The 24881-nt window shown below is 35.4% G+C and overlaps 1 protein-coding gene across 3 annotated transcripts in view; it reads right to left on the minus strand.

The window, feature by feature from the left end:
* Smurf (SMAD specific E3 ubiquitin protein ligase) overlaps positions 1-24881 on the minus strand; it is a 452534-nt gene that overhangs the window by 373320 nt on the left and 54333 nt on the right. For all 3 annotated transcript variants that reach the window (XM_090407614.1, XM_090407612.1, XM_090407613.1), the window contains exon 3: positions 15509-15617. In XM_090407614.1, coding sequence (XP_090263740.1) covers positions 15509-15617 — 109 coding nt within the window. The remainder of the gene's footprint in view (positions 1-15508; positions 15618-24881) is intronic.

Here is a 24881-nt window from a genome sequence, read left to right on the forward strand (position 1 = left end):
GCTGAGTCTTAGGACTCCATGGAAGTGCCTATGCAATAATAATAATAATAATAACCATTATATCTGAATTTTTAAATATGTGATTTTTTTACTAATGATTTAAAATGGACAGAATTTTTTTATAAAAATAGAAGAGTTACCAGTGCATGTGTGTGTGTGGAGGGGGGGTGTCTCTTAGCTAACTGTTAAGCAAGTTTTTTTAAGTTGGATTGTCTATATAGCTACTTTTACAGGCAAGCTTAGGTGTTGAATATTATTCATAACTTATTTTAACAGTATTACCACCACCAAATGAGCTATTTTATAATAAAAAAAAAAATGTTTCCTAACTGGGATATATTTCATTGAATTTCAAATCAGCATCTTCAGAGCACAAAGCAGCATGTTATAGCTTACACATGACAGCAAGTGAAAAAATTCAAATTGCAATGTACAAAAAGTCCTTTAATCCTAATTTAGTGCCCACTAATGTTTAAAAAAAAAAAAAAAGAAGTATTACAGTTATGTAGGAGTTGATCTTAAGATAACGGTCTCCCAAATTTTTGGCAAATTAATGCCACCACACTGGTTCAGGTTAAGAGAATTCTTCACGGTCATGGCTGACACTAAAAATAATCTTTCTGATCTATAATGATGCCTAAATAGCACATTGGTTTTCTTCCATCTAATCCTGATGGGTGTCCAAAGCATGGTCTGCCAGTCCTGACTTGTCATAATAATAATGGTAGTGAATGTATTTTTTATGTTCTCCAGGTCACATGTTAACAAATCTTCCTATCTGCACACAGTATGCCAAGTCACTGTCACAAAGAACTTCATACACTCCAGGATATGCTAGAGGATGAAGTTTATCCTTAGGAGAGAGGATCAGTGTTGCTAATTTAGCATGGAATTCAAATGTGGTGTGAAGGCCATGTTTAATTAGTACTTTGGCTTTGTCTGATGTACCTCTGACAAAGGGACTGGAATAGTAATGTTTTTTTTTTCTTGTGTATTAGAGGAGGGAAAAATAATGGGTCTATGTAATATTTTATTTTTTATTTTTGTAGAAATTGCAGTAATTGGCCAAGAAAGCATGGCACAGATATTTAAGTTCTTGGAAAGGGAGGTACTTAAGGGTCAAAGCTGTATAACTGAGAGGAGACCTCCACATAGCCTTTAAAGGAATGCGGAGACCCGACCAGGGCTTCTGACCTAATGCCCAATCCTCACCTTCTCGTAGTGCACCCTGTTGGGTATCTACTTTGATACTGAACGACCGAGGATGGGCTGGCAATTTGGGATTTAGCCGACCAAATTGTATTCTTATTGGTTAAACCAAAATAAAAAATGATGGTACAACATGACAAAATTTCATGCCGGCTGGGGCATCGCCCGGTTAAACAAGTTTAACCCATTGTTTTCGCCAGAGTACCAGGGCAAACAGCGAAAAGTCAGCTACTGGAACAAATCTGAAAACAAACCCCAACACATCACCACCAGAGTTAAAGATCGGTACTATCAACATAAGAAGCCTGAATGGCAAAGAAATGGAGCTAGCTGAGGAATTAGATAAGTACCAGATTGACATAATAGGGGGTGAGTGAAACAAAAAAGACAAAAACTGGTGATATCTTTCTGAGCAATAAATAGAAAATGTTATATTCAGGCAATGACAATCAAGGAAAAGAAGGAGTAGCCATAGTATTCAACACAAAATACGAAGCTAATCTTCTTGAATGGTAGCCAGTCTCAAGTAGAGTAATGTGAGCAAATATGAGAATGGGGAACTGGACAATGAGACTTATTTGTGCCTATGGTCCCACAGAAGGTTCTACTAAGGTAGAAGTGGAGGAATTTTTTGATGCTTTAGAAAAAGCAACTGACACAATGGAAATTGAAAATTTGGTCCTTGTTGGGAATCTAAATAGCAGAGTAGGAAATGATTGTGAGACATACAAAAATATTTTGGGAAAATTTGGAGAAAAGAGCAAAGCTAATAATAATGGCAAATATCTGTTGGAATTCTGCTCAGGACATGGACTGGTTATTACTAACACCATGTTCCAACATAAAAATGTGCACAAATTCACATGGAGAGAAGAGACAAGGAATAAGAAAAGTCTCATTGACTATGTTATTGTTGATAGTGATGTTTTCTCCCTGGTGCAGGACACCAGAGTGTGCAGAGGATTTGAAATTGGAAGTGATCACTATTTAGTCTTGAGCAGGATAAAATTGAATTTCATATTGAAAAGAATAACATGTAAGAAAGTTTTAAAGCAAATAAAAGTTGAGCAGCTCTCAGATGTGAACTGTAGACTAAAATACACAAAGATAATTGAAGAAAAAATGAAAGAGTTTGAGAACAGGAATCAAACCTTGGAGATTCAGTGGCAAACTCTGAAGAAAACATTGATTGATTCTGCCAGAGAGGCATGTGGTGAGGTTAATCTGCAAGGATAAAAAAAATCAGAACTCCCTGGTGGACACAGGAAGTTAAAGAAGCAGTGAAGGAAAACAAGAAAGCATATCAAAAGTTCCTGGCAAATAAGTCAGCTTGTGCTCTTAGAGAATACAGAGACAAATGCAAGAATGCTAAACACTGTGTAAAAGTAGCTAAACAAAAGTCATGGGAGGACTTTGGCAAGAATATAGAAAATAAATATCAAGAAGGTGACAAAATATTCTGGAGGTTGTTGAAGAAGCTTAGGAATGGAGGAAAGAGTGTTGTAAAAGGAGTTAGAGATGATAAAGGTGACATGAAAACAGGAGAAAAGGATATCCTTGAAGTATGGAGTAATTACTTTGAAAAACTGCTAAATGAAACAAGCAGTGATGACAGCACTGTGGTAAAAAAACACTGACCAGGCATGCAGTCAGGAATACATATCCATACTTGAAGTAGAAAAAGCCATCAAAGGCTTGAAATGTGGAAAGGCAGCAGGGGTAGATGATATTCGACCAGAAATGCTGAAGTATGGTGGTATAAGAGTTTTACTGTGGCTACACTGCATAGTTCAGAAAGCCTGGACAGAGGGACAAATTCCCGATGACTGGAGTAGAGCTCTCATAGTACCCGTATATAAAAAGGGAAATAAAACTGAATGTGAGAATTACAGAGGTATTTCCCTACTGAGTGTTCCTGGCAAGATCTATGCAAGTATACTTGAGAAACGGTTGAGAAGAATTGTGGAAGAAAAGCTTGGTGAAGAACAAGCTGGATTCAGGCCAAATAGAGGCTGTCAGGATCAGATCTTCACTTTACGACAAATAGTCGAGAAAGCATGGGAATATAACAAAGATCTGTATTTAAGTTTTGTCGATTTGGAAAAGGCATATGACAAGGTGCCAAGAGAGAAGCTATTTAATACGCTACAGTTATATGGTGTCAATGGGGCATTATATCAAGCAATTCTTAGTCTTTATTTGAGTTGTAAGTCAGCAGTTAGAATTGAAGGAAGTACAGGAAGATGGTTTAATGTTAAATCTGATGTGAGACAAGGATGTACATTATCCCCTCTGTTATTCATTATCTATATTGATCACATTATGAAGGAAAGTGGTATTAAACATGATATCAAAATTGGAGATGTTAATGTCAGCTCTTCATGCGGATGTGTTATACTTCTAAATAAATCCGCTACAAGTCTGCAAGATTCTCTGACTAAATTGAATAGCTGTTGCAATAGATATGGTATGAAGGTCAGCAATAAAAAGACAAAGACAATGAAAATAGGCAGAATCATTGAAAATGTCAACTGTGTCGTGAATGGAGAAACTGTGGAACAAGTGAAACATTTCAGCTACTTAGGCATGATTTTTACTGAAGATGGTAAATTAAATATTGAAATAGACAACAGAATCAACAAAGCTGGTATGGTAGGAAGTCAACTGAATAAATTCATATGGAATAAGAGAGAAATTAGTCAGAACACTATATTAGCTGTATACAAGACAGTGTTCAAACCAGTTTTAACTTATGGATCTGAGAGCTGGGTCAGAAGTAAAACACTTGACCAAAGACTAGAGACTGCAGATATGAGAGTCATGAGAAAGATTCTAGGCGTGAACAGATGGCATCAATGGCAATATCATATTAAAAACGAGGATATTAGGAAAGAACTTGACATTGTCAGCATCCAAGAATGCATTAGCAGAGCTAATCTCAGGTGGTATGATCACTTAAACAGAATGGGAGAAGAAAGATTAGCAAAACAAGTGTTCTCTGCCAGGTTGGCAGGAAAACGACCCAGAGGAAGACCAAGATATAGGTGGATTGATACGGTACAAAGTGCCTTAGACAATAGAAATATAAGATCTGATAATGTTGGAGTCTTGACAAGTAACAGACTGATTTGGAGGAAAATTGTAGATAGGAAGTTAGTAATGATGTAATTTTTTTCATGTAGTACTGTCATATCCTGTACACTCCCTTGAGGGTACATGGCAGGAATTTGATGATGATGGAAAGGGCTGTATGATCCCACTATTTTTCAAAGGGAAAAAATAGTGTGCAAATATCGTGTCTTTAAAATATCGTATTGTTGGACTGAATGATGTGAATCTCTCTCTGTGTGTGTGTGTGAGTGTGTTGGCTTTCTGTAAATGGGAAAAGACAGTGATCGAACTGAAAGGCAGGTGACTTTTTAGAATGTTTGCTATGTATAAATGCACATTATTAGCCACTGAAGGAAAAGATTGTAGATGCCCCATTCTAAATTCATCATGATTTCTAGTTTTGAAACTTGTTTGGTTGTAAAGGCAAAGTTATGACCCAGAATTTGAGCATTCTTAGCTTCTTCTGTAAGCACTTGTGATAATAATATTTATGACCACGCTATCTCAAAGTTGCATCTACAATCTTCCACCTTCTATGGCAAGTATCCTAAACAGGTCTAAACACCAAAATGTAATATATCACAGAATGTAATAACTGCATTAAAAATGTTATATGTACTCTATAATATAAAATGATAAGCTTTCTTAAATATAAAGAGCCAACAGGCTTCATTTCGGCAATATAAACATTAATTAAATTAAGGGGATATTAGATCCAACATCGTTTTAAAACCGAATAAGAAACTCAAAGATTGGAATCAGAGAGTTTCATGCTGAACATAGTATAAAAAAAACTATAAAAGTATCAGTGAATACTAGCGTGAGCTGAATGCAAGTAGTCCTAGAGCGTAGTACAAACACGGGCAACTCGTTGCAAAGGTGGGGAAAGTACTGATCACTATTCTTTGGTATTTACCATAATGTAAAAACACATTTCCTAGGAAATGTATGCTGTTATTACATTATGGTAGGGAGGTCACTACCCAGACGGTTTCAGCCTTTATTGAGGCTTCATCAGTGAGTAGCTAGACCAAATTATTAATACCAAAGGGTATAGTGAAAAGAACTTATATACTCAGCTATATGAGTTGTCCAAAAAGGTGCACCCATTAAGTTACTTAAATATACTCACTGATGAATATACCCCCCCCCACGCCAGTACAGTGGTATCTCGTTAATCATGAACTAATAAAAACTGTGCTCGTTCGGATTAGCGAAAAGTTCGGATTAGAGAATTTACCCCCAAGAGACAACAATAACTAGCCTTTAAGACAAAAAATAATCAGATTCTAATGATACGTCAATTCTGTAAATAAATGAAGTAACTAATAGAAAAAAAGCTCCTGTACTGTAACATAAAAATTTAGTTTGTACATACTGTATTGTTGAGGATTCTGATTTAATAAAATTGCATAGTTCAGTACATAATTTAATTTGCATAAAAAATATCACTTTCTTGTACAGAACACAAAAAAAACCTTCACAAAATAACACAAAAAAATTTTTTTTTATTTCTTTGCAAAAAAGTCCCTGATTTTCTTTTGCTTCTTGGAAGCTAAACTTTTTTCGAATGCTTCTTCTCAGAGCTGCATTAGCAACAAAATTTTGTGGAATGGCGTATCATTCTGCTTAGCCCATTCTATACACATATTGAAACTGTCAACTGCCTCTCCGTGTTTTACTTTTTTTCCTTTGAGTTCTTCATCGTCATCATCGTCTTCTAATTCATTCTGTAGCATCATATTTATAATTTCAGCATCAGATTTGATTTCGAATTCACTTTCGGTTCTACGTTCTACCTGTAATCCATTACCTTAACATCTGTTTGCGAAATATGAACATCTGGATTTATATTTTTAACTAAATTATGCACGTTTTGAATTTCCTCTTTTTGTGTATCACCGTAGTTATCTTGGTAAATTCTAGAAAGGCACAATTTTCCATGACGCTTGAATTGCTTCAGGTTCGACGGCTTCCCAAGCAGCAGCAACTGAGAATGCTATATCCTTCAAATTTATATTTTTTATCGATGTGGTAACGTCATAATTTTTGGAAATTACATTTAAAAGCAGGTCTTTACGATATTTTAATTTAACGGATTGTATTATGTTTTGATGCATTGGTTGCAACAATGGAGTACAGTTTGGAGGCAAAAACAAAACTGTAAAATTTCCATTCTTACTAATCAATTCATCTGCCGGAGGATGTCAAGGACAGTTATCCAATAATAAAAGTGCTTTCTGTTCCAAATTCTGGGATTTTAAATAAGTTTTAACAGATGGTACGAAATAGTTGTGAAACCAGTTTGAAAAAAGTTCGATATTCATCCATCCTTTACGTTGACTTCGGTACAAAGCCAGAAGGCGCAGCAGTTCTTAAATGGTCTTGGGTTTCTTGATTTTCCAATCATAAGTAACTTTAATTTATGTTTTCCTGAGGCGTTTACACAAGGCATTATCGTGACACGCTCTTTGTACATTTTTCGACCAGATGCTGAGGCTTCATTTCTGTGAACTACAGTTTTCTCTGGTAACGACCTCCAACAAAGACCACTTTCGTCCGCATTATAAATTTGATCATCAGTTAAATTTAATTCAAGAATTTTTTCTAAAAAAGCTTTTTGGAATGGTTCTACACCGGAAAAGTCACTAGACAGTTTTTCCCCTGATATTGATGGATACCGAATACCGTGGTATGTCTTAAATTTTTCTAGCCAACCATCATTTGCTTTGAATTTCTGATCTGGGTAAATCTGTGAATGGAACTGCTTAGTTTTCTACTTTAAAATGTCTCCGGAGATGGGAGTATGACGACTTCTTTCTTGAAGAAACCACGTGTAAACAGCAGAATCAAGTAAAGAAAAATCACTTGTTTTCAGAGTTTGTCTCTTGCTTGGTCCTTCTTCTGTGGTTGAAACATAAGTTAAAACTCTATCTTTTTTTTCTTTTTTTTTTTAATGTCACTGATTGTAGATTTGCCGACATTGTATTTAGTAGCAAGTTGTACAGCTGCTTCACCCTTTTCCAGACACTGAATTATTTTACTTATCCAACAATGATAATGTTATGTGTTTTCTTTCGTTAGGCTTCGACCCGGTAGCCATTTTAACGAAATTAATTTTAGTGTTAAAAACAGTAAAATAAAAAATGAAATTAATAAACAATAAAACTGTCACTTTTAAAATTTATCTGAAAAATAAAATCACTTACTAAAACAATCGATAATCATTCACTGAAAACTTACGAAAACACAAAACAATAAACGACAACTCAGACAACATTTCATTTCAATAACCAAAGAAAAACTGAGCGTTATATACAACCAAGCTTTAGGCTAAGTCGTTGCTGAAGGAACGTAAAGATAAACAAACACTGTGCAATAGTGGTGACTAATCAGTTCATTAAGGACAGCAGTGATACATGCTGACAATATGGTACATACCGTACAGTATAAAAAAGCAAACATGAACACACAATAAATCAAAATAGATCTACAGTATAACCGTACAATCGGCAGTATGAAAAAAATACTGTACTCTACTGTAATAATAATAAAATAAATAATAACAGTTAAAATAATAATTATTAAATAAAAATTCATAATAAATGAAACTTTTTTTTTCTTTCAAACCGCAGTTCGGATTAGCGAGATACCACTGTGTGTGTGTGTGTGTGTGTGTGTGTACATACACATTTTTTAAAAAATTGAATGACTAGAAACTGAATTTCTCATTTTCTAGTCATTCATTGACAAGGTTGGTCAGATCTTCTCTTCCTCTCAACTGCTAATTATAATTAGGAGTTGAGAGGAAGAGAAGTACAAGTAATGTTTTGAACAGAAAAGACAAAGCTTTTTAGAAGTTGAGAAGGCTATATACCATGTGTGGGTAAGTGATTAAGAAGAAATAGGTAGCATGTTAACATGTTTCTTATAGAGTTTGAGGTTGTACTCAGTGGGAAAAACAAAAACAGTATGGGGAAGACATCCAAAGAATAGAGGTGGATGGAATGAAAGATGATATTTTTGGTTGGTATATTTGGAGTTGGACAGTGGCTAATCTAGTTATTAAAGATTAGAAGAAAGCGAAGGAATGGTAATGGCTGATTCAGAGGCGCAGTGCCCATGAAAGTACCTATAATAAAGGCAGTGTAGAAACATAGCTCTTATGGGAAAATGACTGAAGTGAATCTGTGAGGGATGGGTCATCTGTTAAGCAGATTGCCCTCTTCTGAATATCATCAAGAATTCTTAGGAAGGTCTGAGGTGCATCACCAAAATATGTGAACAATATTTCAATTTCAAGGTTGGTCAGATCTGAGAATTATAAAGTGTTAGGAGTTGAGAGGAAGAGAAGTACAAGTAATGTTTTGAACAGAAAAGACAAAGCTTTTTTAAAGTTGAGAAGGCTACAGGTGTAGTATGTTTGTACCAGGATTAAACTGGATGTGATAGTCAACCCCCAAGAAGAGAAAGCTGAGAGAAATTGGAACATTATCAAAATATAAGAGGGAAGGAAGGCAGGATCTTTTTTTTGTAGGATGATTGCACTCATCAGCAAAATAAGATTTATTAAAATATGAATAATGGTTAAATCAAACTTGCATACTGGCATGTCATCATCCTCCACTTAAGGGTAATGAAGGTGTGTGTGTGTGTCAGATGACTGATCTATGAAGCATTAAGCAACATCACCTTCCTCTACATTTCTTAAACAGACAAATGCAACAGTTTACTTTCAGGCTTTATCTGATATAAATTGTTATTCACTTCTGTATTCCATGATGTCGGCCAGTGGGATAATAGTTTATCTGCATGTAATAGGGGACATGACAGTAAAGATCATGTAAGAGTTGACTTAGCTATAGGTCAATTCCTACACAGCTATGTAAGCACACTTAGCTGTAGTAGCTGCAGGCTTGCTTCTCATGAACAAAACCGGCTTGGGATGCAAGAGTGAACATGCAGATATAACCTCCTTTTGTGATGCAATAGTGCTGGATCTGAGAGAGAGAGCACTGCTCGTGGCTGTATATTAGACTTCTTAGTGCACAAAGCAACCTTAATCACTTTAAATGCCACAATGCATTTAAAGTGATTAACTCTCTGCCAGTGAAGCAGTATAGTTGCTATATTCCAGAAAGATTCAATTACATATTATGCCGTCTGTAGACAACTGTAAACCTCACAAGAAAATCTCATTTGGAACAATCTCTATAGATCAACAGAAAATCAGTGCATTCTGTTTTGTGTGTTTTAAAGAGCTGCTAATACACAAAGAGTAGTGGAATATATTCCTAGGCTGATAAAAAAAACTGCATGATGAAATACAAGTATACCAGTGGAAGGTGTTGGCATATATGCAAAACTGCCTGCCATGATGTTTAGTTTGTAATAATTCTTTTTATACATAACCAAAAGGTGTATAGAAGTCTAATGTGTATTATGATCTGGGAAAGATTTTAACTGTTTACTGCAAAAGATAACTATTGTCATCCAAACCAAAATGGTGGTTCATTTTGCTTTGATATAAAGACTAGGAATAAGTGATTTCAATGCTACAAATGTTTAATTCTCATATTGCAAGAATGACAAAACATGGTCAAGTCATTGACATAATGAATACTGCTTGCACTTAGAGTAAGCTGTTCTGTTATTATCAAGTTAATTTGGATAGCAAATAGCATTACGCTTTACATGGAACCATATTGAATATCCCCGTTCTTGGAGAAATGGATATATATATATATATATACAGTAAAACCCTGAAGTTATGCGGTAGGTGGGACCAACAAAAAGCGCATAAGTCGAATTCGCATAACTGGGAGTATAATTTTGCATTTAATTTATATATACAAACATACAATTGGGACCAAAGGTTTACAAAAAACACCTATATTTTTTAAGAAATATAATCATAATTCTAGTTTTTCATACATAAAAAAAATAAATTTATTTCGATGTCGATGGTTTCATAAAATCTAATAGATTCATCTGACGGCATAATGTCTTTTTCTTGTCACACAAAATTTCTTCATAGCAAGCTAATGATTTTTTTTATTCCTTGCCTTGTGGCTATGATTCATTCCTCGTTAGAATCTATGTCCTCCAAAATCTGTAAACCTTTCTTTTATGATTGTTCTTACTGTGGATTCCTTCTTTGCTAGCTAACAAATTTTCATTCCACCTTCAAAATCCTTAATAATGTTGAGTTTTGTTTCCAAAGTCAATGTTTTTCTTTTCTTGTTAGCTGTGGAAGAATAGGACTTGCATCTTTTGGATGACACCGAAGGCTATCCACAACTTGGAATCCCTGCTTTTCAATCTGTTCTGGCTCAAGATTTCCTTACCTCACTTTACAACCTTCATTTGTTGCCTTCACCACTCCCTTAACTCTATGTTCAATAGCTTAAATTAAAAACTCTAGCTTCTCATTCAATTTACCAACAGCCAAAACATGAGTAAAAAAAAGTTATCAATGATTCCAAAACACATGCTTTATAAGAATGAAATGCAATAAGCTTACCTCCTCACTTCCTTGTTCCCACCTCTCTTTGCCTCAAGATGGTAACCTCATGGTAACCTCACCCAAGGAAAGGGTGGACCTCTTGCCATCGATTTTTATCTCTAAGTCAAATCATCTCCTGCGTCACCACAAACTGCCCACTGCATGCGTCCTCTGAACTTTCAACAGAAGGACATCAGGAAAACTGATAAGGCTAGGCTCCTGATCCAGATGGTATTCCTCCAGTTATGCTCCAAACTTGTGGTCCAGAATTAACACCCATCCTGTATCGCCTATATAAGCTATCATATTTCACTGGCATCTACCCAACAGTATGGAAGCAAACCTACATCCAGCCTATACCAAAAAGGGAGGAAAAAAAAGGTGGCCATTTAACTATCGATCCATTAGTCTCACCTCAGTACTTTCAAAAGTGATGGAGTAGGTTATCTACAACCAACTTTGTTACCTGGAGACTCAATAGTTAAATAGCTATCACCAATATGGATTGTGCCATTCTTGTTCTACAGCTGACCTAGTTAATCTCACTGCATCTGCCCCTGGACACAGGCCACAGAAAGATTTGGAGAAACCCATGTTTTCATTCTTGATATTTCAAACCCATTTGATCATGTCTGACATCAAGGCTTCCTGAGCAAGCCTTGATGTCAGACTTCAGATGTCTCTAAAAAGTTTGGCGTTCTTTTTAGAGGGTGAGGGGTGGTGCATCCAAGACCTCCCTCAGTCTTGATGATATTCAGAAGAGGGCAATCTGCTTAATAGATCACAGATTCCCTTCAACCACTTTCCCATGAGAGATGAGCTATGTTTTTGCACTGTGCCTTTTCTATAGGTACTTTCATGGGCACACTGCTCTGAATTGGCTACTACCATTCCTCCACATTAAACTCAGTGAAGGAGAGTGAGAAAGAAAATTAATGAAACCAAACCATAATCGTTTTTTTTTTTTTTTTTTTTTTTTTAAATTTTGCTTATGTGACTTCTATCTACAATAGTTTGGGTAGGCTAATGATATTTCTATATTTTTTTTTTTTTTTTAATAATTGGAAATCTTGTTCTAGCACCAACATGGAACTTTTTCAAGCTACTAGTGAGATGGATAGGAAGGTGGTTGATGGAGAGATATCAGAGAGTAGTTTATTCAGGAGTTGAGTCCAAACAAAGGCCTGTGACTAGTGGTGTGCTGCAGGGTTCTGTTCTTGGACCACTGCTGTTTAATTTGTTCATTAACGATATAGGAAAGGATCTGAGAGGAACTGTTCATTTGTTTGCTGATGATGCAAAGTTGGTTAAAGCAATTGACTCCATATGATGTCAAAATTTTGGATAGATTGGAAGACTGAGCTAAGGAGAAGATGTCAGTTTAATGTGGCAAAGTGCAAGGTTATACATTTTGGGGTGAAAAGAATAGCAGCAGTATACCACATTGGTGGAACTATACACCAGGAGATTGATGAGGCCAGGGATTTGGGAGTGTTAGTGGACAGGAAGTTGAAGTTTAGGGGACACATTGCAAAAGTGGCTAAATCAGCTCATCAGATCACTTGGTTACTGAAGAATACTTTGATGAGAAGAGACAAGCAAGTCATTGTTCCTCTTTATCGAGCCTTGATAAGACCCCATCTTGACTACTGTGCCCAGATCTGGGCGCCTGAGTTTCTTCTTGATGGGTAGGATGTAGAGAGGATCCAGAGGCGAGTGACCAAGATGACAGTTGGTCTATGGAATGAACCTTATGAGAACAGGTTGAAGATTTGTGGGTTGCAGAAATTGGTTGATAGGCAGAAGAGGGGGGTGATATGATTGAGACATTCAAATTACTGAAAGGTTTTTACAAGATTCAGAGGAAATTTTTCAGAACAGGTCTGGTGGTGAGAGAACTAGGGGCCATTCATGGAAACTGGGCAAGAGTATGGTTAACAAGGGTGTTAGAACTAGGTTTTTTGCTTGGAGAGTGGTGAATGAGTGGAATAAGCTGCCAATGTCTGTTGTGGGTGCTATGACAGTGAATGAGTTCAAGACAAAATATGATAGACACTGTGTGAATGTCGAATAGTTGTGATGGATGTGATGTTTAGTGCCTCCCTCGATGAGTCTAAGGACTCCTTGGAGTTGCCCGTAATAATAATAATACTTTACAAGACTCCAATATTAATAGATTAGTACTCTTACAATCTGTGTCCACAGGAGGATTCAAACCTGCAACCTACTGGCTGCAGGGTGGATATGCTAAAGAAGTGCTTTATTCAACAATAACAAGTGTTATTGTTGCATACAAACTTTTAAAGAAGTGCTAGTGTTGACCTTAAAAAGAAACATCACTTTTTCAGCAAAGCATAATTTTTATTTTGACTAGAAGAATATTTCAACTTGTTTCTTTGAATGGATGATGCTATTCTGCTTAAGCTCTATCACATGCTATTTTTTTTGTTTTGTTACACTCCTTATACTATTTAAGAAGAGACAATAAGCATGATTAGGCTCAATCATAATTATTAGTGCTTATGTTAAAATACACATTCTAGAAATTATTCCTATTATGTATGCACGTTTCATTTATTAAACATCTTTCTGATATTTGACTAGCTTGAACATACAATTAACTTGTTATTAATTAAGATTAGAGTATAAGATACTATTTAATTCAGCTTTATATAACCTGGATCGAATTTGTGTGTTCCTTTTAAAGAATAAATTCTTTAAAAGGAACTAGGAAATATGGGGTTGTTGCAAATGAAATGGCCGATTTTAAGGGCGAATGAAAAAGAATAGAATAAAAAGAAGAAGAATACCTGTTTAATCAAAGTAATCTCCAGCAGCATCAATGCATTGTTGCCAACATGTGGCAAGGTCATTTATACCACATTTGTAAAAATCAGTGTCTCTGGAAGTGGTGAAGTCCTCCACTGCCCGATAAATTGATGCGTCGTTGGCAAAGCATTTCTTGGACAAAAAATGACTCAAGTGCTGGAAAAAATGGTAATCTGTTGGGGAAATGTCAGGAGAGTATGGAGGATGAGGCACAATTTTTATCCCAAATTGTTGATTTGCTGTATGGTTGATACTGTCATATGTGGTCGGGCATTATCCTGAAGCAATAGGACTCCATGTCTAGTGAAAAGCACTTGTGAAAAGTGCTGGTTGCTTAAGGCACAATTTGTCATGCATTTGCTGCATATCTGTACAATATCAAGCTACATTTATCGTTTCACCTCGTGGAAGGAATGAGTAGTGAATAACACCAGCAGAAGACCACCATACAGTAAACATCTTCATTGGATGCAGAGGTGCCTTTGGAGTCCTTCCTGGAGCATCTTTCACTCTCAACCACTGCGACGAACATGTGCGATTGTTGTAGAATATCCACTTCTCATCCACAGTCACAATTCGTTGCAGGAACCTTTCTTCATTACTTCTTAAGAGAGAAGAGCACACTTCCAAATGCCATGCTTTGTTTTCATCAGTGAGTTCGTGAGGCACCCACTTGTCAAGCTTCCTTACTTTTCCTATTATTGCCAAGTGCTGTGAAACAGTTGAGAAGTGTACATTTAGTGTCTGGGCAATCTCTCGTAGAGTTTTCCGTGGATCTGATTTGATTAAATCCTTTAATTCATTCGAATCAATGGAGGAAGGATGATGGCCACGGGGTTCGTTTTGTAGCCTCAAATCTTCTGAGCGAAATTTTGCAAACCAATGGCGAGTGGATCCACCGAATGCTTTACTGATGTTTTTTTACTGCAGCCGCTGTAGAATTTCCCAATTTGAACTCAAAAAGGTATAGCAACCTTAATTGACTGGATTCCATGATTGACTTGATGTCGGTACTATTCAGTGTTTAATGCTCGTTGAATGAAACAAATACTACAATTGCATCACCCGCATGTGACACTGTCACATGACAAAAAATCTGAATATACCTCAGCGCTTGCTTTCTTCAGCAACCAGTAGAAACCTGACAGTCATTCAATGGCCATTTCATTTGCAACAACCCAATAATATGTATACTTCCCTTAAGAGGAAGTAGTATACATATTATACTATTAAAGAATAGTACAATATGTATACTACTTGTAGTTACGATCAAAAAAAGACCTACTATCATAGGAGAGATGTAACCTTTAATACTCAAGAGAATTAATGAATGCATTTTCTTTAAAGAAGACTTATTTTTCAGTTTTACCAAAACACAACCTAATGTATGTAATTCGTTCTGTTTAAAAAAACAAGATGGCACCTTTTGGTGCTTATCACCCAGCTGAGAAGGGCACTTCAATTCCTTTACAGACATTATATTTCCTTACAGACGTTTCCTTTTCCTCAAAAAAATACTTACCTAGTTAATCTCCATTTTATGATGCAATGACGATCTTAGATAATGTCTGCTTACATGTAGCTGCATTGATTTGAATAGCTAGTTCATTAACACAAAACCAAACTAACCAAAAGATACATTAACCTCGAATAACCAAATGCTAATGCACATCAACTTCTGTTGATGGTATCAACAAGTTGAAAAACAAAATATCAGAAATAAAGTACCCATTTTCTTAAAAATGTGTATTTGTTTAAATTTAGTGTCAATATCTCTGATATTTCACACAGAAGAGAAACATTTCATTTCATAAATTTAAAACAGTGTTTTCACAATCAAAATTCAAAACATACAAATCATAGTGCTGGTTCCATTTGGGATCTAATGTATTTTTACATGTGTCTGTAGAATGGCACTGTCCTGAACCATCTACACTGACTTTGCAAAAGGGGTCTGGTAATCCTAAAAAAAAAAAGACAAAAAGATATTGTAAATATTTATAAAATAAAATTTACTTAGTAATTTATAATATCCAACTGAGTAAAATAATGATGCATTTGAGATAAGAAAAAGAACACATTTTTCTATTTTTTTTTTTTTTTTGTATATCAAGTGCAACAAAAGAGCTGAGAGATCAGAACACAAATCAGTGATAATCCCCCCCCCCCCAAAAAAAAAAAGAGTCTGCCTCTACATCTTCAGCCATCTTTTGTTCACTGCTGGATGAAGGCCTCTCCAAAAGGCCTCCATTTAGTACTATTCCAAGCTTTTCTACACCACTGTGTTCCAGCCATCTCTTTAAACTTATCCTCCCATTGTCTCTTTGGTCTTCCTGTAGCTCCCTTTCCAATTCTGGGATAAATGTCTTTCATCCTAGTTTGAGCTCTGACCCAAGAACTGTGCTTCCTATCTAAAATGGTAATACCAAGTAAGGATCTTTCCATTTTCCTCTAGGTAATCCTCAACTTGCTGGTTAATTTTTTAGTCACATTCCATGTTTCACTTCCATATGTCATGACCAATGAAGAGGGCAATGATAATGTTTCAGGAAGATTTGGTCTTGAACATAGGAATGAAAGAGGAAAGCAATTAATAGAATTTTGTACACAAAAACAGTTAGTTTTTGTGTACAAAAACTAACTGTTTTTGTTAGTTTTTGTTAGTTTAACTTGAAATACACTATTTCAAGTACCAAAAATAAGAAGATACACCTGGGAAGCACCTGGGGATTCAAACAGATATCAAATAGATTATATATTGGTCAAAAAAAGATACAGAAACCAAATAAAAAATTGCAAAACCTATCCAGGTGCTGACATTAGTAGTGACCATAACCTTGTCTTAATGAAAACAGAACTGAAACATAGGAAACAAATCCAAAGATACAAACCAATAAGATGGAAACTTAAAAAATTAATGAGAAAAGAAGTAAAGAGAAGATACCAAGAGGCAACTGATCATAACATTCCAGAAAACATAGTCAGGATAATATTGAAAACCAATGGAATATGATTAAAGAGTTAATTCCAAACTCATCAAATCAATTATTGAAAAATACAGAAAAATAAAAAAGAAAACATTGGATAACAGATGAAATACTAGGCATGTGGATGAAAGAAGAAAATATAAAAATGCTGTTAAAGAAGAAGATATGGCCAAATACAAATATTTTAAAAATCAAATTACAAGAAAATGTAGACAAGCCAAAAAAAGAATACCTAGAACAATGTAATAACATAGATGAATTATTTAAAAAAGAAAACATAGAGAGAGCCTAATAAAGAAAATAACAAACTGACTTTCAAATTTAATAAGAACAGCAAAAACAATGCCATCAAAGACGAAAATGGAAAATTACTCATAGAATCTGAGGATATATTAATGGAATGGAAGAATTATCTTGAAAATCTCTATAATGGCAACGAACTTGATGTTGATATCAGCATAGAAAATCAAAATGGAGATAATCTAGGAGCTCCAATAATGTGAGAAGAATTTGATAAAGCACTATCCAAAATGAGTAAGGGAAAAAGTACAGGTGTAGACAATATTCCTATAGAACTACTACAAAATCTAGGTGATGAGATAAAAACCTTACTCCATCAATTAATAGCCCAAATGTATGATAGAGGAGAAATACCAAAGGAGTTTATGAAATCAACTATAATACCAATACCAAAAACGAATAATGCAAATAAATGCAGCTAATTTAGAACAATAGCTTTAATCCCACATGTTAGCAAAATTCTGCTAAAAATTATTCAAAATAGAATTTATTCAAAAATAGATTGTCTATTGGATGAAGACCAATTTGGATTCAGAAAGAATAAAGGAACAAGAAAGGCAATACTCTGTTTAAGAACAATAATAGAGAGAAGATTGGCCCTTAGTAAAAATACTTACATTTGCTTCCTTGATTTAGAAAAAGCGCTGATAAAGTAAACCAGCAAATACTCCTAAATTGTCTAATTAATATCGGCATAGATTTGAGGGACAGGAAAATAATTTATCAAATTTACAAAAATCAAAATGGACTGATTAAAATCAATGATAAGGAGTGGAGTAAGACAAGGATGTATACTTTCATCACTTTTAATATATATATTGAAAAGGCCATTCAGGAAACTACAGATAAAATAAATAGTGGCATAAAGATAAATGGTGAGCAAGTCGTGTGTGAGATTTGCTGATGCCATAGCCCTTGTAGCAGAAAACAGAAGAACGTTAAAAACAATGCTAGAATTACTAAATAACCTTGAAAAATATAAAATAAAAATCAGCACAGATAAGACTAAAATCCTCGTTACAGGCAAAATCCCTATCAATATAGAGCATATCAGCAGGAAACAGATAAAACAAGTGAAAAGCTTTAAATATTTAGTAAGCCTAATAATAGAAGATGGCAGAACAAGAGAAGACAATCAAAAATAAACAATGCAAAAGCCCAATTCTCTAAGATGAAAAGCATTTTAACAGGAAACCTCAACCTACAACTGGAAAAAAAAAAAAAAAAAAATCAGTAAAGACATTGATATGGAGCATTGCACTGTATGGATGTGAAACCTGGATTCTAGGCAGAGAAGATGTAAGAAGATTGGAGGCTTTTGAAATGTGGTGCTGGCACCGCATGAACAAATAAAATGGACAGAAAAAAAAAAAAAAAAAGTCCTGAGAGAGATAAACGAAACAAGAACTCTAATTAAATCGATCAAAATTAGAAGGGATAGGTGGTATGGACATATAATTCATCATGATTGACTTGTGAAAAGAATAACTGAAGGCAAAATAGAGGGAAAAAGAAGATGAGGCAGACCAAGGAAAAGCTTTCTTGACCAAGTCAAAGAAAGCACGGGTTTGAGGAGTTACCAGGAGATTAAGAAGAAAGCCAATGACAGAGCAGAATGGAGGAAATTGATGCTGAGCTACCAGTCCCATGACTGATGCAACTGATATGATGTCATGACCAGAAGTATACTACAACTATCGAATATTTTTCTTTTAAGGTAGATTGTGCAGAGGCAGTCAAAGGAAACATCCCAATCAAATAATATAAATAAATCTGATATTTTGAACTAATTATTCATATTACTCATCTAAAGAACAATATTTAATTGGCAAAACTATATTTTGTTATGAGCTTCCTAAAAATGACCATGGTTATCTGGCTGCTTTCAGCAATTGCTGATTAATGCAATGTGCAAATTAAAGTAATTAAAATTAATATTAAACTTAGCATTAAATTTGAGAACCCATTCATGAGATGCTAACCTTGGCTGAGTAGATGTTTCTGTTCTCTCTTCTCATCAACCAACAGGCTGAAGATTTAAATTCCAATATGATAATGATGTTTGTGAAAGTGGACGTTGATATTTTGCATTCACAAACATTGTGGGAGGCACTACTCTGCTTTATTAGAGGAATGAAATGGTTTGAAAGTACCATCTCATGGTACTTTCAAACCACTGAAAGTGTTTGTGCTTCTCTTTTACATTCTTCATAGGACAAAAAGGTCCAGTCCTTAATATTTCCCATCCAATCTGTTTTCTGTCTTCCTCTTCTTCTTTTTCCTTGTATCATGAATCCCTGCAAAAAACACTTCCTTCTAGAAGTGTTTTTTGCAGGGATTCATGCCTTAGTATGTGACCAAGGTAGGTGGTTTTCAACAGAGTCCTATCTTCTCCAATCATCTCTAATATTTCTAAATTAGTATTTTTCGCAGTCCATAGGACTCTATGAATTCTTCTGAGGATCCACATCTCAAAGGCTTTTAGTTTATTTTTACAATATTTTGATATTGTCCAGGTTTCTGCTCCATATAGCACCGTTGACCATACGTAGCATTTGGACAGCCTAATTCTTGTTTTTGTGTGAATTTCCCTTGAGGTCAGAATGTTTTTCATGCTAATGAAGGCTGATCTAGCATGCAAGTCGAGGCACTGTTCCAGGGTGTGGCCACTGGTGCACTCTACCAGTTACTTGGAACCATAAGTGAGAGTTGCATGAGCAGTGGGGGACCAATTCCACCCAGTCACCAAATGTTTTGATGCAACTGCTGAGTGGGCAGAAGTGCTACCCTACTACCCATACCTTACACCCCTATTCTTGATTAGCTGTATTTTAAGATGATAGCATAGCTTCTTAGTTATTCCTGCTTTTTTTTTTCTTTTTCTTTATACTGATCCCATACACAAGAGGTCAAGAAACCTATAAGCACATCAATGTTGTCTATGAAGTGAAAATTAGGACTGATATAGAAGTTTACTGATTTTTTTTTTTTAAGAGCTATGGATTGTAGTTGTTTAGGAATACTTCATGAGGACAGAATAAAAAAAGGCAGAGAATCAGGTTGGCATGTTTGCAACTCAACAGTAAAGGGATGCTGGGGAACTGCTGCTCTTGTATGAACAGGTACAACAGAAAGTAGAGGAATAATAGTTGCCAATGTAAGCACAGTCTATCTCACAGATGTAGTGAGATAGATTGAAGTAAATCGGTAAGAGAGATCTTCAATGAGCCTAATTGCTTATCTCTGGACAGTGTCAAGGATTTTAAGAGAAGTTTTAGGATTATCACTTCAAACATGTTAGCAGTATTCTTAGCATGGACGTATTTGGGATTTGTAAATAGTTAAGAGTTGGTTGAGTGTAAAATAGCCACTTGAATGAAAGAGAAGGCCTATTTTTTTGGATGCTGAGGAGGCTATTGATGTGATGTGTTTATGCCAGAAGAGACTTGAGGTAAACGATAGCCCAAGAAGGGAGATATATATATATAATCTTGTCAGGTGATTTGTGTATTCCTGAAGATAAGGGTAGGTGAGCTAAATTTTGTGAGATAAAAGGCAAGACTGTGTTTTGGTGGTACTGAGCATGACAAGGTTGTCCTTGCTCATTGAAGGATAGTATGAAGATCAATGTTTTTAACACACTGGTTGTAGATGATCTTGTAGCCTGGGATGTAAGAGTACCGCATGGTTTGTCAAATGAGTAGGATGAGTAGAGAGTACTGTTGTCTGCAAAGTTGCGGATAGGATTAGTGGCGATTGTTAAGTATGTCATTTATGAACAAGAGAAAGAGTAGGTGATAGGGCAGGGTCAGCACTGATGAAGCTCAAAGAGAGGGAGTCATCTACCATGACTCGCAGAGAACAACCAGAGAAAAAGCTTGATATCTAATTAAAGAGGGTGGCAGGGAGATGACCCAAAGGATGGCAATTTATTAAGCCAGGCCACAATGTCCCACACGAAAGCTTTGGAAATGTTGAGAGCAACAGTACACAAGTCTCTGAACCTTCCATTGTGTGTCCAGTAGTGGCTGACGTAAGCTGTGGATCTTGAATGGCAAAATCCATACTGGTGGTCACTATTAATTGGTGGGCCTCTAAAAAGTGGATGAGTTTGCTGATGACTTTCTCCATTATTCTGAAGAGGACTGGTGTGGCAGTAATTGGTCAGTAGACTTCTATTGCCCTTTTTTGGAATAGGATGGTTATGAGATTGCTTCCATGCATTGGGATAAGTACCAGATATATATAACAGACTGCAGAGATGATGCAGGACAGGTGGTAACTGTTCTGCACACAGTTAATACAACAAACCTTACATATTTTGAAAATACTGCTACCATTTTCAGTGCCTACAGAAGAAATCCAACAAATGCAGCCTAGTAGGTTTACCAAATGAAAATCCTAGTTAATTTTTTAATTCTAAAAATATAATTAATTCAAAATCATATAATAGGTCTAGCATATAAAAACTGGTACAAAGAAAGAATGAGAACAATATTAAAACAGAAATCTTTCCTTCATGCTTCAGAATACATCAGGAAAATTATGGAAACACCTACCGTGTTAGAGTAAACTTTAGTTTAATATAAACCAAAATAAACACTCGCCATTTAGACCTTCACATTAAGGTCATCATCTGGAATATACGCATATATACAAAGAAACATGATATGCTAAAGTTACTGATCTGTTAAAACTACTGGTCTGATCTCTAGTGAGAAAAAAAAAACTTACTATATCAAAGCTAGTCCTGTTGTTATTATTATTATCTATTAGGTTACAAAATTAAATTAAACTGGAGAGCAACATGTTCACACAAAAAAAATTACTCATATAAATATACATATAAATTACAACAAACCAGTATGTATGGTGGCCAATAAAAGTTGAAAAATTGCTTAGAGTCCAAAAGTCAGGGTTTGCTGGAAAACTAAGTGAGATGAATGTGTGCCATCCAAATTCTTGGGATTTTTATGCCACCATTATTGTTAAGATTAGGGTAGTTAATCAAAATTTCAAGGGTTTCTTTAAATTTCCATTAATACCAGGTTTCTATATGATGTAAAGAACAAGAACTTTTCCAATTATTTGGTGTAGGGTGTTAAGAGCATGATCTGAGAGGCATGGTTCACCAAAATTTAACAATTTTGGTGAACCATGCCAAATTTAACATGTGGTTTGAATTCTTTTTTATGGATTGGGATTGAACGTCCAGTTTTCCCAATATAAGGTAAGTTACAGGTGCAATAGATGGAATAAGCTCCAGGGTGTGCAAATGGGGATGAGGGGGGGGGGAGAATCCTTAGAAGAGTTAAATATGTTTTTTTAATTTTAAAGATGGTTTAAAAGTGGCATTAAGATTATAATGGTGTAGAATTCTATCATTTTTTCTGATAACCCTTTAATATATGGTATAGCTATGGTCTTACTGTAATCTATATTATTTTTTGATGAAGTTTTATGAAGAACTTCATTAATAGTATTTTTGCAATAGCCATTATTTATAAATGGCTTGCTAATTATTTGTAATTCTTGTTTTTAAGAGTTTGTTCATTAGAGCAAATTGTTATAGCTCTGTTTTAGAGGGTGTTATGATTGCAAGTTCTTGTGAAGGGTGGTGATATAAGTTAGCATGTAAATATTGGCTGGTAAGTGTAAGTTTGTAGTAATGAGGGAAAAAGTGTGACCAGTGTATCCAGGAAAGGAAGCAAGTTCTGATATTTAATTTCAATAGTAAATCATATGTGCTCGTGTTTTTTTTCTCACTAGAGATCAGGCCAATAGTTTTAAGGGTTGATCAGTAACTTCAGCATACCATGTAGATTGTAGTGCAGCTTGTTTATTTGTATATTGATGACCTTAATATGAAGGTTGAAACATCAATTCTTTATTTTGGTTTATATTCAAGTTTTACTCTAACACAGTAGTTGTATCCATTATTTTCATGATTTATTAAAACAGAGAGTTTAATTATTAAAACTGCCACAAAAGAAAAAGGAAAAAAACACTAGAAAATTTTCCAAAAATCTTTTCCTAATTAAAATTCATTTTTTTATTTATGTTGTGTTGTGTCTTCTATTTCTATACTACTTATGAATTAGCAGTCACATAAGGTGGGAATAACCTAAGGCTCTCAGGAATCACGGCCGCTGTGAACGCAAAGCGAACAAAGTAGTGCTCGGGTGGACCAAGCACTACTTCGTTTGCCCGAGCCAGGCCAGAGGAGGTATCATGTATTAGCGATCACTGCAGATGCTCAGTCATAGGTCGTATGCAATGCATAGTGTGTATTCTCAAATCATCTACTCAACTCAGCTCACCAGCCAAGATTAAATGAGTGGTAGCCCCCCCCCTCTCTAATTCATCATAAGATCTGTGAACATTGTTAGTTAAATCCCAGCGTGTCTGATGTTGTAGGCCTTCTTCATTAGAGCTTGCTGAAAATAATAGATGGCTGTACAAAAAGCTAGCCCGACTTCGGTTGTAGGAAATGTCTCTTTTATGCTCTTCTAGACAGAGTTCGATAGATTTTTCTATTTGACTGTAGTATGGTTTGTCGCAATCTCAGATGACTCTGTAGACACCAGGATATTGGAGATTATTATGTCTATCCTTTGGACGACTTAAGATTGAGCGGAGTTTTGGTGAAGTAGTGAAAAAAGTCTTGATATTGTATTTCTTTAAAATTTTTGCTAAAACTAGAGATAGAGAGCTAATATAAGGTAAGGAAATGCAGCCTTTGGAATTAGTTGTATCTTCATTGTGCTGTTGATGGTGACAGTTAAACAGTATTCTATTTAGAGTATTCCTAGAGTAGCCACTGTTTTTGAAAGTATTTTGAAGGTGTTTGAGTACATTTTGAAGTTCTCGTTTCTCTGACAACAAAGATCTTGCTCGGTGACCAAGAGTTAAGATGATGCCGAACTTTTGTGGTGGATAATGGTGTGAGTCAGCGTGAACGTACCTATTGGTATGCACTGGCTTCCTAAAAATGGAAAATTTAATATTTTCTGAGTTGCAAAATTTGAAGTCTTTAATCTTTAAATAAAGTCTGATGAGTTTTTAATGAAGGAAGATTTTCCTGTGAAGCATTTCAGAGAGGATGAGAGGTATTTTGATAAGTTTTAGGTAGGTGAATTGATGACCTTGACTATTGGTCTTAAAGTGATATTTTCCTTATGTATTTTAGAAATGCCATAAAGACGAGGGATAAGAGGGTGAAGGGAGCGGAGAGAAAGTCGTATATGCCTAGGCACTTCAGATATAGTTCTTAGTAGGTTATTTGTGCAGTTGTGAGTCTCCCTAGTGGGATTCCTATCCAGCAGAGAGTATGTGTCCGAGTTTAATAATTCCAAAGTTTTTTCTGCGGTAGATTAATTTGTTAAGGATTACAGTTGCATTTCCTTTGTCGGCAGAAGGATAATAATATCTTTATTGTTTTTAATTGCTCCAGAGCCTGTCATTCACAAGATAGAATATTGTCTGCAGGAGGTTTGGTGCTGTTGATGGTGAAAACCGATTTCATGTGAAGTAAGTTTGCTTCCTGGGAGGAGAGAAGAGAAGCAGCTTTTTTAATTTAAGACCAATAGTCAAGGGCATCGACATCACCTACAACTTATCAAAATACCTCACATCCTCTCTGAAATGCTTCATAGGAAAATCTTCTTCCTTCATTAAAAACTCAGACTTTATTTCCAAGATTAAAGACTGCAAATTTCCAACTCAGATATCATGGCAAGCTTTGACATTGTATCCCTTTTTTTTTTACAAATGTCCTTACTGAAGAGGTTCTTACTCTTGTAAAGGACAAGGTTTCAAAAAAGATCTTTGCACTACTATCACACTGTGTCAAATCAGAATTTTTTTAAATTCGAAAACTCTATTTATAAACAGAACTCCAGTTTAGCAATGAGAAGTCCATTATCTCCAGTCCTTGCAAA

This window comes from Typopeltis vanoorti, chromosome 17 (assembly GCF_054136105.1).
Source record: "Typopeltis vanoorti isolate ZY-2024b chromosome 17, IOZ_Tvanoo_1.0, whole genome shotgun sequence".
In the NCBI taxonomy this organism is placed as follows: domain Eukaryota; kingdom Metazoa; phylum Arthropoda; class Arachnida; order Uropygi; family Thelyphonidae; genus Typopeltis; species Typopeltis vanoorti.